The sequence below is a fragment of the Meleagris gallopavo genome, chromosome 7 (genome assembly GCF_000146605.3).
Source record: "Meleagris gallopavo isolate NT-WF06-2002-E0010 breed Aviagen turkey brand Nicholas breeding stock chromosome 7, Turkey_5.1, whole genome shotgun sequence".
Lineage (NCBI taxonomy): Eukaryota > Metazoa > Chordata > Aves > Galliformes > Phasianidae > Meleagris > Meleagris gallopavo.
In genome coordinates this window covers 5,994,295-6,009,973 of record NC_015017.2, presented here as the reverse complement: position 1 = coordinate 6,009,973, position 15,679 = coordinate 5,994,295, and the positions used below count along the sequence as shown (strand labels likewise).

At 35.0% G+C, this 15,679-nt stretch overlaps 1 protein-coding gene across 1 annotated transcript in view; it reads right to left on the bottom strand.

The window, feature by feature from the left end:
- Window positions 1–68: 68 nt before the first annotated feature.
- ITGAV (integrin subunit alpha V) overlaps window positions 69–15,679 on the bottom strand; it is a gene marked incomplete at its 5' end in the record, with an annotated part of 43,488 nt that continues 27,877 nt past the window's right edge. The window contains 14 exons of the mRNA XM_010713363.3: window positions 69–1,741; window positions 2,144–2,266; window positions 3,249–3,356; window positions 3,451–3,564; window positions 4,405–4,518; window positions 5,517–5,675; window positions 6,591–6,696; window positions 7,423–7,503; window positions 9,540–9,619; window positions 10,817–10,909; window positions 11,617–11,764; window positions 12,708–12,775; window positions 13,412–13,549; window positions 14,646–14,800. Of these exons, the coding sequence (XP_010711665.1) occupies window positions 1,646–1,741; window positions 2,144–2,266; window positions 3,249–3,356; window positions 3,451–3,564; window positions 4,405–4,518; window positions 5,517–5,675; window positions 6,591–6,696; window positions 7,423–7,503; window positions 9,540–9,619; window positions 10,817–10,909; window positions 11,617–11,764; window positions 12,708–12,775; window positions 13,412–13,549; window positions 14,646–14,800 (1,583 nt within the window). The remainder of the gene's footprint in view (window positions 1,742–2,143; window positions 2,267–3,248; window positions 3,357–3,450; window positions 3,565–4,404; window positions 4,519–5,516; window positions 5,676–6,590; window positions 6,697–7,422; window positions 7,504–9,539; window positions 9,620–10,816; window positions 10,910–11,616; window positions 11,765–12,707; window positions 12,776–13,411; window positions 13,550–14,645; window positions 14,801–15,679) is intronic.

The following is a 15,679-nucleotide window of genomic DNA, read 5'->3' as shown; positions in this document are numbered from 1 at the left end:
TCACATCAGTATAATTAGAGAAGGAATGTTTCTTTCTGTATGTGGCTGAATCTTTTTTAGAATAGAGAATAAACAAATCTCATATTTGTACCAGTTTAAGCATGTTCACTCTAAGATTTGTGCAACACAGCTACATATGCGAGCCAAATACCTGCTTGATTTGCACTTACTTACTAAAATGCATACAGACTTTTTATGTGCTCTCGTCAGTATATGAGGCTTCACTTTACTAGACCAACAATGAGAGAATTAAGCTAAGAATAACAAAAACCAGTGAACGCACTCACATTATTGTATGTACATAAACCAGCAGTGATATGAAATAATCTCTCTTCTGGCAATGAAATGTATTGAACATAATTAAATACCTTTTGTGCAATCCAATGTACAATGAACGAATGAATTGGAACAAGCCAACTCAACCTTCTCTTTTAAAACCCTTTCGCTTTGCCTGCAATACTCTGCTTCATTTGACCATCTCACTACTCTCTTGGGGTAGATGAAAGTGAGGCTCATGTACTAATGTAATCTAGATACATTTGGCGTAGTTTAAACCATCCCTGTTATCACTATTATCCTGCACTTGGATGTAGTCAACTATGGAATGTGGGAATTGTTAACATCTTCTCCTGGGCGCATCAGGTAAACTGTCACTCAGATAACCAACCTCCATTGCTTTGCAAGTAACTGTAACCCAGCCCAAGTAATATACAGACTCAGACTCCAAACCCTGTGGAGGTTGCATCTTTGGAGAAAGGTTTTCTCATCAGATGTGTCTGTGGGCAGCCACGGTCCAAAAACTCGTCCCTGGTCATTCTTAAAAGGCACCATGCTGCCAAGTCAGTGTGGGACGTGTGGATCTTGCTGCGTAGAAATACGTAGCACAGTCTTTGGATCTTGCCCTGAATGTTTTTGCTAGGTCCCATATAGAAAGTACATCATCTCCAGCCCTCTACCCCTCCCATGGTGCGGGCTCAACCCCTTTCATAAGGGACCTCAGGCCTGGAGCAGTATCTGTAGCATCTAGAGGGAAAGTTCAAGACAAATGACTAACTAGACAGGAGAGCAGATGAGAGTGCACAACAGGCATCACGTCTGGGATTCCACTGCATAATCTCGTATTTTTTGAGCAAGAGGAAAATCCCCAGCAGAGTTAATGAGTCAAGGAATGTTGTTGAATTTCGTAAAACAAGCCGTGGTCATTTTTGTGCAACTAGCTTACAAGAGCTGGGAAATAAATTGTAGTGTACAAAAACAAGTAACTACTGAAATAATATGTCATCTTTCAAGTATCTATGGAAGCTGTTAGCTTCAGCCTAATAAAAGGAGTCTGCGTAGTAGTTCATATAAAGTCGGTCTGTTAAAAACATGTCTCCTGCATCCCAATAAGCAAACTCATAGCACTACATTTTACTTAACAGTTTTCACACGCAAATCAGTGCAGACGTGTTAGTCACATGTATGGACATGATTAATACAAAAAAGAGAATTTAAATATATTGCTCTTATTATGTGTGTGCTGATATCTTCTGACACCATCATCCTTGCAGTCGTGACTGTTTTTTTCCGTAGGGGGGAAACCTGTATTTGTAACTAAGATGTAGGCATTTTAAGGTTTTAGAATGTCTTACAGATAAAACTCTGCTTAAGCTTCTGATGTTCCTTCCCCGTTCTCATGTGGTTGCAGCTGTTCTCTTTCTTGTTCTTCTTGAGGCGGTCTCACACGTTTGAAAAAGCCCATCTGTAATTCAGAAAACAATAGAGAAATTCAACCATGTAATTTTCAAATATACACAGGTCTTTTTCTTTCTGCATCTTGAACAGATTTTATCTTATCAGTTATTGATTCTTTTTTCCTGCCACTCACTTTCACTTGATTTTTTGACCTCTAAGGCCAATAAATACCAGATACACACATTAAACTGATTATTTCAGCACAATCATAGACGTTTTTCTTTTTATTATTGAATAATTTATTATTATTCTTCCTGACAAAGCGGAAAAGTCTTTATGGCTAACTAAAAAGTTCACACATTCAGGTGACCAGGAAAACAATTTATTTCCTCAAGTTGCTGCTACTATTTGAAGTAATACACCACCGGTACTGAAATCAACCCCTAAGTAAACAAAATACTGTACTTACCCTGTACATAACGAGCACTAGAACAGCCAAGAGCAATAATCCTGCTAGGACAGCTAAAATTATAACCCACACTGGCACAGGCATAGGCTGTGGTTGAATGCCCCATGTAATATTTGTAGTAACCTAATAGAAAAACACAATAAAAACACATTTTGCACAGCGGTTGAATTGTGAATTCATTCATGCATTTTAAGTACTGCTTATCTGGTTTCTATTGTAATTAAAATAATCTTAATCCAGCACAAATTAACTTTTCACTCCAATGTGAGTAAGCAGCCATAGAGTAGTGACAAAAAGGCTTCAGTGACCCAAATTTAATAGGATTTTCAGGAGTTGTTTGTGTTTTTTTTTCTTTTCCCCTTCAGTCAGTGATACCATGGCAACCTGTACTGAGAATCACCAAGCATTATAGAACTCAACTGCAGGGTTTTGGAAATGTTTTGTAAATTAGAGAAAAATTCTTCAGTGTTTTCTTTATTCCCCCTAAAAAGGTAAAATTCCTTAAAATTCCTTGGCAGGGGGGATTCAACTCCAGAATTTCTAGGAGCTAAAAAGCAGTTAATAATAGTAATTGGCAACTATACTCCAAAATAAGCCAAGGTCCTTTTTCTGCTCCTTTACACTGTAATGTCAACCAAAAACTTATTCTGGCAGCCAAATGGAGTGACCCATATCTTTTTTCCTGTTTGCACCTTGTCTCCTTTCTCTTTAGACCTCGGGCAAAGATGGTCTTCAGTTTCACACATTATAATATAATCAAGGCCCAATATTCAGAGTTGTAAGTGCTACTACAGAAAAGAATAATTTTCAAAATCAAATATTTCTGTAGCATAATTGCTGTTAACGAGAATACTTAGAACTCTTCACCATCACTTCCTTTTTTCATTTTTCAGTTAATTCTTTAAAGCCACAAATAGTGTTAACTCTAATTTTAGCACAAAATGTTCCCATTATTCTCAACTGTATGTAACTGAAATTTATGCATGAATCAAATATTTGATACAATTAGAATTAAACCAAGCCACAAACTGTTATTGAATAATCATTCTTTCTGTATCATTCACAAAATAATTTTGTTAACTCAGGATGGATGTACACAACTTACCACTGTGGAATTGTGAATATCTTCAAAAGAAAGGTTCTTATAAGGGAACTCTATAACATTGAACGAAGCAGATGATTTAAGGGAATAGGAGTGATTCTGATTTTCTTTCTAAACAAGAAAAACAAAATTATTATTGTGTACGTATATAAAATCACTTATGGTGTTTTTCAGAAGAGGGATCATATTGTATCCATTTACTTACGTTCATGAAAGTTTGTGTCCAAAGTCGTGATTTTAAATACAGTATTGCACTCTTCCCCCTCTCCAGGTGGCCAACTTGGCAGACTATCTTTAAACAATCAGCATTTCCACAGCCCTGTGCATGAGAAACAGACATGATATGAGAAAGATGAAAACATTTGAATATTTGTAAACGACAATATTTATGTAGATACTCATTCTATTTTCTAGGCAATGCACCATTAGCTATTTAAGTGTTAAATTAAATGAAGATCAATTTTCAATGACTACTGACAGTGTTCAATCGGTTCACAATCAGAAAAATGCTACTTGAGCCAGTTCTACTGTTTTGGATCCCAAAGCTGAAACTTCTGTCAGTAGATTTACAATATTTTCTTTTCTGTAGATATATCTACATACGTATGAAAAAATTTCTGCAGGATGAAGGGCATTTCTGATCAATTTACATTACCATCCTCCACATTTGTTTCGCTAGCAAAACTCAGGTCTAAGTAACTGTGAGTAGTAAAACTACACTTTGCTCTTCAATCTTGTCTGAGTCACTGACCTAAACTGTAAGCTACTCTTTGTAGCGAAGACGATGAGTACAGCACTCATCCGCTTCTGTTTTACCTGCGTTGCCTGTCTTTCTCCTAGCAAATTCAAGAAATAGCACAATAGACAAGTATGGCACTGAATGTCTGGAGTTCTGTTTTTGAAGGCATAAAACTTGTAACAGCACAAACCTGCAGCCAAACAGATCATTGGATGGCTACGATGGGAATATCGTACACATTGGGGAAAAGTAAGAACAAACAAAACCCATCACACAGCTCCAGAGGATATCATTCTTTGTCTGTCATCCTTTAAAACACAGAACCAACTCTAGCATGCTTTCTGAAGCAAAGCTTTGTCACACAGAGCTTTCATCTCGCCATTATAACATCCTATGGTTATATCAATGTCAAAAGCTTACCAAGGTTTGCACATCTCCTTCAATGGCAGTTAAATCTCTCCGACTGATACGATGATTGCGATTATCTTCCCTGCTAAATGTTTCATTCTTTTCATCCTCTTTCGAAGTAGAAATCTGGATAAACAAAGGAAGCCCAAACAATAATTCTTACCTTTAGATAATCAACAACTTGAAAGTTCAGTTAAAAGTTCAAGAAAATAATAGAACTTATCAAGTTTCCTCCTCTTTCTGTCTTAGTGAAGCTTTGCATTACTTCAGAACCTGCTTTCAGCTGTAGCTGTTATCAAAGCATTACTCATGTTATTTCCAGACCACTGCTAAATTTCTAAGATCTAACAAAAAGCCTTGAATAACTTAATTCTTCAACTCAAAACATTTTTAAGTGCACAATGAACATAAAAATACTTAGATGGCAATAGAAATCTGATTGTGTTATGTTCTATTAAGTATTTTTCCTCGTCATTTCAGATTTCTTAGTTCTGAAAAAATAGCATTAGTATGGTATTGCTGTACCTTATCACTGTCCGTGTGTACACAGACATACAACAGAGACCTGAAAAAATGTAGAATAAGTTTATTCCAACCTGGGAAAAAGGAGTTTCTTCTCTGTTCTGTTCTTTACAAGCTACTTGTTTCAATAGGGCTTAAGTTAATATTATTTTCTCCAGCAAAACACACCTATTGACCAAGGTGGGATCTTTGGAAGTGGCTAAGCAACAGAAAAGCTATTGACATTAAACATCAAGCAATTTCGTCAAGAAACAAAACCTAGAAAATTTACATGAATAGCCCTGAATTACTAGGAATATTTTTAAAGCTACATTCAACATAATTCAATTGCTTTGGACTTAGAAGTCAGATAATATGGCTTTCAAGAAAAAAGCAAAAGTAAATCTGACACAAATTTGTCTTTAGTTTGGCTGTTATCTACCTTTCATTTTTATTTCACCCGCCATGTACATTAACAAGTACGATCAAACACTGTGATCTTCCTCCTCAACAACAGAGGAACACCCAACTCAGTGTGTTAGATATTTTGATTCAGGTCTTTTTGATGTCTTTCCAAATAAGCAAACATATTTCACTCAAACAAAAAGTAAAGTACCACATACCTTAATTTTCAATGGATTGATCTCCATATCAGAAGTGCAGTTCATGGGACCGTCGATGTCATACTGAACAATATACAACAGTGTATAGTTTTTGTATTTGTAAGGCCACTGCAGAGTCATCATCACCTTGCTGAAAGCACTTGGGCCGTTGTTTCTCAGCTGATTATGAAAAATTACAGATGTAAAAAAATCCTTTTATATATATACACACACACACACACACACACATATATATACACACATATAGTGGTTAGTTTATATTTCAGCCACAAATGATACTGACATGAAGGTCGCTACCCCCAGCAACTTAAAGCAGTAACATCAACAGCTTGACCTAAAAATGGTAACTGAACTACAGTTCTGCAGCAGTCAAAACTTGAAATTATTTCTGTAATATGATGGGGAAAAAAAGTTCCAAGGAAAGCTTTTTAGCGTTAAATTTTTCGCCTTGAAGCAATGCAGTTTCTGTAGCGTCATCATGAATCACAGCCTCTGTACATGCCTCAGCCAAGACACCCTAAGCACAGATAACATACACCTCTAAGTTTCTTTTGATAAATGGTCTCTTGTAAGTTCGAGAACTTTCACTATTCATATTCACACAGTTCTCTCAGTTTTGTTTAATTAAACTGTCTAGACTTAAGCTGTGATCATTCTTTAAGGAAGTTTTAAATACTTAAAATTGTTCAAGACTTTTACAATAATGATTCAGAACAGATGGAATACTAATGAGAATACTAAATAATTTACAGCTATGAGTTATCTGCCGAGTTCAAAGTACTTCAAATATTTTATCTAGATTTCAAAGGGCTAGAAAAATCTTACAGGCAATAAAATGTGTAATGAAGTTATTAAAAAAATTATTCTCTTGTATTTGGTCACTTCTGTTACAGTAATTGCAGGCATTCCAACCCTTCTTGCAGATACTACTTCTTAACCCAGCATAATAAAGTCTTTGTTGCTACGAAAGAGAAAAATAAAAGATCATCTACTTCAGCAGAAAGCGAAACTGAAGATTTCTTTATTCTCCTTTATCACAGGACAATGTAATTGAAATTAGTAGTAACTGCATACCTCATAGATATGCTGAACTAAAGGCCCTATATCATCTTCTGTTTCTGGATTCTCCTTGGGCTGCCAATTTGCAATAGGAAGGAATATGTGATCAGGAGATGACACGCTAAACAGTGGAGCAAACAATTAGTTATAATCAGTTATGAAACATAAAATGCAGTTCTCTAGAACATCTCAAAAAAAAATCAACATGCCTAAAATACAATCTGCATTTTTTTCGCCCTCTATGTTTAAAAACTACATAGCATTTCTACCAAATACTCAAAATAAAATCAGAAAATGAGCGTAATAGAAATCAAATATTGTGACAAGTCAGGAATCTGAGTTAACTAACTAAGCAAGAGGATTTCATAGCTTTTAGTGTGTTTGCCAGGTAGAAGAATTAAGGTTAAATGGAGCCACGATAATGTTAATACCATGCTTAATATTGAAGACGGTGAAGCCACTGCAAGTTTATCTTCAGAAAGATTTTGAAATTTAGAAAAGGTTTGTGGAGGAGGAAAGCAATCTGGAGAAATGTGTGCGACTATGAAAATGAGGGGTGTTTTCCCTCCAGCCCACCCCCTGCCTCCCAGAAATAACTGAAGCATAACAATCATTTTTTGAATTAGCTTTGCAATTTGTCAGAATTATTTAAGATCGGCAAGTCCAAATTGTGGCTGGAGAAAGATACGTTCTTTATGATTAAAAACTCCTTATGATTTCATGAAAAATAGCACAGATGGACCTGAGAGAAAGATTATTGAATTATAAAGGAACAAACACATAATGCTCGCTTGAGGGGAAAAAAAAAAAGAAAAAAGAAGAGTATCAAAATAGTATCAACCCTTACCCTCTAATTTCAACAGCTGCTGAAATGGCAAGGTCAACTTGATAGAATGCTACAGGACTTAGATTGTCAAACAGATTGGAACTGCAAAGAAAATTGAAGTGAACTTGTTAAATGAAATAAACTCAGTATTAAAAACAAATATGCAAATGAAAAAAACCTTAAAGTGATTGGATGTAACATCAGAACATGACACCTGAGCCACCGTAGAATAGCAGATACATTAAACTAAAAGAGCAGACAACCAGATGGGACCTCCAAGTGGCATGGTAGATAGCTGACAGCAAGATTTTGTTCGAGCTACTAACACTTTTCCACTATGCAGTGTTCCCAAAGCCAGGACCAAGCGAAGAGAAGGGAATAGTATTTGTAGAATGACATGTAGAAAGACTGAAAGAGACAACGTATTAAACGTATTAAAAAAAAAAAATCACACCATTGTCAGGTAAAATAGTTAAGTATAACCTTGAGTCCCAGAATGCTGACTAGGGTAAATGCTGACCTGATGATAAGAATTCCGGTTTTGGATAAAAGAGGGAGGAAACAACTTAGTGTTAACACCTGAACTCTAAAGAGCCATCTAGCTTCAAAGCACTTCACTCAGAAAATTTGGACCATAACAATTGAAAACAATAGTCTTGTGTCTTCTGACAAGGGAATTCATCCAGCCTGGTGTACTCACAGACATGCATTTCAACAAGTTAAGTTCATATTTCTCTTCTACGACATCTTCTTACATGTACTGTTCTACAATTTTATCATATTAAGTTTGCCACTTTTCTCAAAAGTTCTTTAATTAATACTTTAGAATTGGATGTGGGAATATATAGTGAAAGTAAGTCAGATCTCATGACTAGGTATGGAGCGATGACAATGAGTGGTAGTCGGAGGTTGTTTAAGGAAATTGCTTCCATAAAAGGTGGAAAACGTGACAGGAACTTTATTTCTCTTCCATCAGAAGAGGAGCAGGACTTGAGGAATCTCACATAGAAATTCTTTACTGACTGTTTACTCTCCTAGGGAAAGCTAGGTGGTGACTGCTGGTAGTCTAAGGGTGAAGACAGATGCCCCAAATGAAATTGCTTTAAGCAAAGAAATAGTCACATTTTACTGTCACAGATAGCTTACTTTCTGCTGGAAAAGGGAGAGAAAATTGAATAAACAGCAATGTGAGATCAAAGAGATGTTTAATGCTGCCACTAACTTTGATCGGTATGGCAAACCACTGTATCATTAAAACAGAATTCCAGGCTTCAAGCTATTTAACTCCTGTAGTTGAAAAATGAATGTATATGAGAATTATTTATTTACTGCATCTGAAAAAATGAAACCCTTAATTGATAGAGGAAAAAAAAAGAAGTCTGCTCCACTATAGGGAAAACCAAATACTACACATTTGTGTGGTCAGTTAAGCAATAGAAACCTGAGTATTAAGATCCCCATTGATCACATCTCCAAATATTGAATATTATCAGTAGATATAAATTCATATTTATGTATCACATATCCAAGTGCTGTGCATATCTTATGATTAACAAAACCATTAAATACTTGGTTCACTTGAATTTTTAGACTCTTTTACACCGGATACTGTATAGCACATAAAATGGCTCACTGCACATTGCCTCTGCTTAGATCACTGCATGCATTGCCTTTTCGAAAAGACTTACATCTCTCATCCTTGAAATACATAAATTTGAAATTCTGGTTTTAGCTCAGAAGCAATCAGGCGCTCAAACACTAGTTTTAAAACAGGTCTAGAAACTCCAAGACAAGAATTATAATGTGACACTACAGTAGTGTCCGGAAATTACAGCAAGTACAAAAAATGTAGTATGTCTTGAAACACTTCAAATTATTAGAACAGCAATATTAAAACAGCAAATTGTGCCATGGCCTGTGTAAAAGTTGCTAGCAAAAGAAAATACATTCAAATAGAACACTCTATCTTTCCTATATTTTAAAAACCTTAATTCATAGAAGAAAGTGTAGTTTTTAAAAATATTACCAAGGAAAGACCATACAACTGTCCCAGCATGAAACCATAACTGCTCAGTTCACGACCTGTATACTCAGCACATTATCTACCAGGCAACATGCCTATTCAAAGATTTCCATACCTTCGTATCTGCAAGTCAAACTTCACAGAGGTATCCATTTCAGATTGCTGGTGCACACTGAAACGCAGGCCAGCTAATAGCTTTAGAAAAAAAAACACCATGGTTCAGTGGAAGTACAATAAAGTAAGAAGTAAAAGTTTCTTAGTACTATTGTGATACAGTGAAATTGCTTGAGCATGGGGTCATAAAGAGAACACAATACAGAATTGGCAAATAAAATTTATCCAGTTCATCACAGTAGTAAACTTACTCCTTTCTCTATAGATATCTGTCGATTCACCAATGCCATAAAACAGAAATATGTGGTGTACATCATGCTGACTATCTTGCTTCAGCTATTTTAACATATAACTGAGTATCCAGATGTGTTACAAAAATTGCTGTTGTCGGAAGAGCAGGGCACAGTTTAACAGTTGAAAATTCACAGTTCACAAGGTCAGTGCATAACAGTTGCTTCAATACTCGTGCAGTTCAGGTTGGTATACCCTGAAATACTTTGGAAATAGCATTTGTTCATCTGTACAAGATGCCTCTTGGAGGAAAATACTGTCAAAGTGTTTATAATTGTAACTGATTTTCACTTTTATTTCTTCAGAGAACTAGACCTCTTAAGTCATAATATAATAATATTATATTATATATTTTACTAGTATTATATAAAATAATATTATATAATATTATATTATATACTAATATATATACATATATATATGTGTATATATATATATATATATATATAAATACATATTATATATATATATTATAATATGTAATATAATAATATCTGCCAGGTACCACTAATTGTTTTTGAATTCCTGCAGTTTTGGCTACATTTGATTGAAGTGCAGAGTTCTCAGACAAAATACTGTCTCAGACTTGACAAAACTAGGCAGAAACAATATTCATTTTCCATAACAAAGAGAAAGGTGTATTATGAGCTAGCTGTTTATTGCATACCCAAAAATTAGTATTCAATAAATCTAGAGACACAAGGGACATAAGGGTCCAAAATACATTAATTCCTCTGTTCACTGAACTACATATTTTGAGTTGCATAGTAAAACTCAAAAACACAGACACTCCTTTCAGACCTCAATTTACTTGAGAAATTGAAAGCAATTTCCATTGAACTAACAATCGTGGGTAGCTAGATGTCTGCTAGATTTAATCTGAGCCTCCTGTCAGTAAACACCCTGTTCAAACACTGCCTGTGATTAAGAACAGCACCAGCCACCCTCCTGCCTGAACTACTAAACACCTGTTAGACCAAACCTCACCTTAGTTCCTGCTTTCATGGGATTTCCCAGGTCACAAACCACCATGCGAGTTTGATTCTCAGTTTTAAATGCACATGACAGTCTTGCTAAAGCCTGCAGTAAAGTAAAAAAGATTAAGGAACATCATTCTTTACATCTTGACATCTCTTTAACAGGCCAGAGAAGAGTGCTAGATATGCTGCATTAATTTTAACATGATTTCTCAGTCGTAACATAATCAAGCACTATGAATTCAATGAAATCTGAATATTCAAGTTTGCAAGGAGACAAATGTTACTGAAGTGAGACAGATGCTCTTTCCGAGGTTATCACAGGAGAAATTCAGTAATCTTATGTTGGACAGATCTGATTATTTCAGTGATCTCAAGCATTTTTCCACTTAATTCTTTATAACCTATGTGAATAAACTTTGGCAATCAGGGAAATGTTAAAACTCTCAGCAGAAAATACAGATTGGAAGGCAAAACAACACGAATACTGACTAGCTTACTAAACAAGAGGTATTAAAGGAGCTATCAGATTTTGGAAATGTTTAAATCTGAATGGCTACCATTTATATAAAGACTGATAGCAGATAAAATCTGTGTGTCAAGACCCCATCACAGAGATTTTCCTTTGCTGCTACCAGCAGACTCAAACTAGAAACATCTGCCAAGGTGTCATGTAAACACAGGGCTTGGAAGAATCTTAGAGCATTACTTCGGAGCTTTGCTTTAAGACTTAATCTTAAACAGTATCACTGATGGACTCTCTCCTGCAGGCTGCAATAGCAAAAAGAAGAAGAATATTCACTGTTTTACCTCATTATTTCGAACAACACCAATGAAATCTGCTTGAGGAGGAACAATGACAAAGAGTTCTGCTTCGTAGGCTCCTTCCCCTTGATTCTCTGCACTGACAGTCAGTGTTAAGGGATTGTCATCGCCAATGTAGATCTTCTTCTGATCACTGAAGTAAAACAAGGGTGGTAAAATAATAAATATATAAATAAATTACGTAGCCCAACACTTAGTTTTTAACAGAGTAAACAATTATTAGCAACTACAAAATCCCTGTGCACATTTGAGTTACATCCCTACTTTACATAAGTACAAGTACACATTTATAACAGAAGTTGATGAAAGGAAGGCTCAATACAGAATACAGCCACATCTCTATAATACGTCTGTTCCAAATACAAATATAAAATCTTTTTTTAAAAAAAAAAAAAGTATTTATTTCTAGTATTTTCATGTTACCAACCAAAAGTTAAGCTAAACATAGCTGCACTAATGTAAAAGGTTTCTGAAACATTTGCATGAATGAGCACACTCATCAGTTGTGCTACCTACATACATGTGCAAACACTATAGATATAATGGCATGAAAAGAGTTAACAGTTATGAGTGTAGTGTATTCAGAATGGCTTTCAGGCCTACTGAGCAGAAGAAGCTCAGCCTCAGGCCAAGAACTGCAATTGAGAACTTGTTCTTTTTTTCCTGAATATATAAAAGATACTGCCAATACCAACAAAAGGCAAAAGAAGCTTTACACACCTGTGCTGAAGAAAAACATGCCTGCACATGTTTTCATGTTCCTGCCTACTATTACATAACGGAACACTGGTGTAGCTACGACTAACACTACCGTTATATATCTTTGTCAGCAAACACAAAATAAAATGCTGTCTTCAATGGTACTGGAGAGGGTGCATTGCTCTCCCTGTATTACATGCTAGCGACATTTGGTTAAAAAGCAGAAAAAAAAGGTTTTCCCAGCAACAAACAGGTCCTACCTATTTCAAGAGATTATTTTAACGCAAGTATTACAAAGCTCTTGAAGTCCAGAATTCAAGTTTAGAATTCAAATAGTGATGTTCTCTTTTCATATGGCATTTTTGTCATATAATTACCTTTTTACTGAAACCTCCAGCTTTGGTTTGCAGATATTATCCTCGCCACAGTCCAACAGAATGTGTGCCTATACAAAAATCAAAAGCATATTGATTTAATAATTTGTGCATAACATACATTTCCAATTGTTTTTTTATCACCAGTTAATCAAAGAACCTGCCACACTTTTCAGCTCCAGGACTAACGCCTACATGGCTTTGTCCCCTTTCCTTACTTTGAATCTATTTATCTTGAGTTTTTGCAAACAAGTTAAAACTTTCCTCTTTACAAACAAGAGTAGAAACTATATACAAAAGAGCAGAAACAGAAATTCTTATGAGATCTGTAGAGATAAATGGATAAAATACTTAAAGCAGTGCAGCACGAGGAATGGAAAAAACACTCCAACCCTTAAAGGGTAACACCTTCAGTACTATTATCTTCTTTTCTCCAGAAAAAATGTTACACTGCAGATGAACCAGAAGTCCAGTGCTAAGGATCGAAATATTTTGAAGAAAAAGAAATATGTCACAGAGAGAAGGAAAAAAAAAAGACACACAGGAAAAAAAGCATGCAAGTCCAATCTAAAGTTACATAACTCAAAGGCTAAGGCCTAGGCACATGTTTTTATATCATAATTTTTGAGAAGTGCTAAGATGAACATGTTTTGAAAGCTTAAAATACGTTCTTACAAAATCTATGATGACAGAACATAGAAATATACCTGTCTGCTCATATTAGCAGGAGTGAATTGGTTAAGGATAGGATGCAATCCTGTTGCATCTACAGCTGTTTTGTAATCAAGACGATATTCCATAAAAATTGTAATGGGAGTCAATTTGTCTCTAAATTCAGATTCATCCTAAAGAAACAAAAAAAAATTGAATTACAATTAGAACGCATAAATAAAACAAAACCAAAGATGATCTAGTTAGCAGCCATCCCAACAGCAACATTGAGCAGTATTTTTATCGATCAACTTCTAGTAGGAACTAGGAGGCCAAAACAGCATTCCAATACTTGAGCTCTTTCCAACTAAAAAATCTCTTCTCAAAGAACCTGCATTGTAAACTTTCAATATATACAGTTTTGATTTTAGCAGGTATGAGTTACAAATGTAAAAGAAGATCATACAGAAAGATTAAGTCACAGAACTTAAGCAGCGACGAGCCTGAACAATTCTACTCCTTCCTATAACAAAAAAAATCTGTATATTGCTAAAATCCCTCAGATGTTCATCTTCAGACTTCCTGAAAATATTCATTTGAATGGATTCATTTGGTTTTCATACTATTCATTTCAAATCACTGTTGAGTTCATTACAGGACCTTATTTCAGAAGCTATCTTCTCTGGTGAGAAAATTGTTAATAACTCTTTTCCTAACAGTTTTCAACCATTCTTGTGTTCTATTTGCAGTCATCTCATATAGATTGTAATTGTTAGCTTCCACATGAGAATGTTTTACCAGCCAGAGTTTCTTCTCCTAGGTCATACACTGTATTTGTGGACATCTGTCCACATTTGTAGAGACTGAAGCAAAAGACCGATTAAAAAGCAAATGGAGCATTTCAGCTATTTCCATCTCCTCTAATTTGCTCATTTTCGCTTTGTAGTTGAAAAATCTGTGTTTTTCTTTATTTCTCTTACTTCCAAAGTAGAAGCACAGCCTCTTCTTATTGACTTTCAAGTTTCCTGTATACTGTAACTAATTTTATGTCTAGGTGACTTGTCCAAGAAGTGCATTAAAGAATTTGAATTGAATTTCCAGTCCATTTAGTGTCCAAGATCTTAATCAAAATACTAATCCACTTCATCCTCTGGCAATATTAACCCAGGAAAGATAGACCAGTTTAATAGTTCTAGGTTTATCCATTTGGCATGAAGTTTTTCCAGTAATGATTTTCCTAGTGCAGGAAATAAATTAGATAAATATAAATAAGCATAAATAGATGCTGACCCTCAGAAAAGCATCAAGTTCTTCACAATTCATTTTGCCTCCCTTTGTAATAGTCATGTTCTTCGAGTGGCTAGGCTGTTTGCTGTGAAGAAAGAGAGCTCTCCTTATAGCTCCTTTTTGCTTCAGTTTATCCAACAGCAGCTCCACTTGGAAATCTGTCCAATACAAAGCATTTGGATTAGGGATATTTTATCCAATTAAACACAAAGCAGATTTGCATCACAAGTGAGCTTAAAAGCTGATTTCACCTTTTAAATAATATATAATGTTACAAATATAATAGTTAATATTTAATACTTGGAACTTGTAAAACTTCCATTTATTTAAATATAAAATCTGTTAGTACAGTAACTAAGAAGTGCCACGATTATCCAAAAATCAAGCTCTGCTCTGTTAATTCTTCCAAAAAGGAAACTATATTATTGTTTGAGCAATGATAAATTCATAAGTGCTTTGGAACTGCAAGAAAAAAGCTTTTCGAGCCCAGTAAACAGTAAAGCAACTTTGTACATAATATTTATATAATTCAACTGTGTTGCTAACTTCACTACTTCAGATAATCAATACAAATGATGAAACAAAACATTAACAGCAATTTTTATTAATCTTCCCAGATCGTACGTCCTTTATGCATGCCATACAAATAAGGAAAAGCACTTATAATTGCTAGTCACAACTTGGCTATAGCATGCCATCTGCCATAATATACAATCTCAAGGAAAACTTTAAAACCTGTTTGAAGTAAGTTTTTTCTGATTCTGATCTGGAAAATCTGATCAGAAAATCAGTGATATCAATCGGAATCTGAGGATTTCAACAAAAATGTCAGAAGTGCTTTGTATTTTGTCTATATTCTTAAGGCCTAACTACGTGTGTGCTTGAATGTTCTTGTTTAAAACCCTCCTCTAAATAAGATTACATATCAGTTCCATAAAATACAAAGAATTTCTCCAGACTAATTCCACAAAATGGTGACATGTGCTCCAAGTCCCAATCACTCTAAAAACCACACTGATTTCAACTGACTCAAGTTA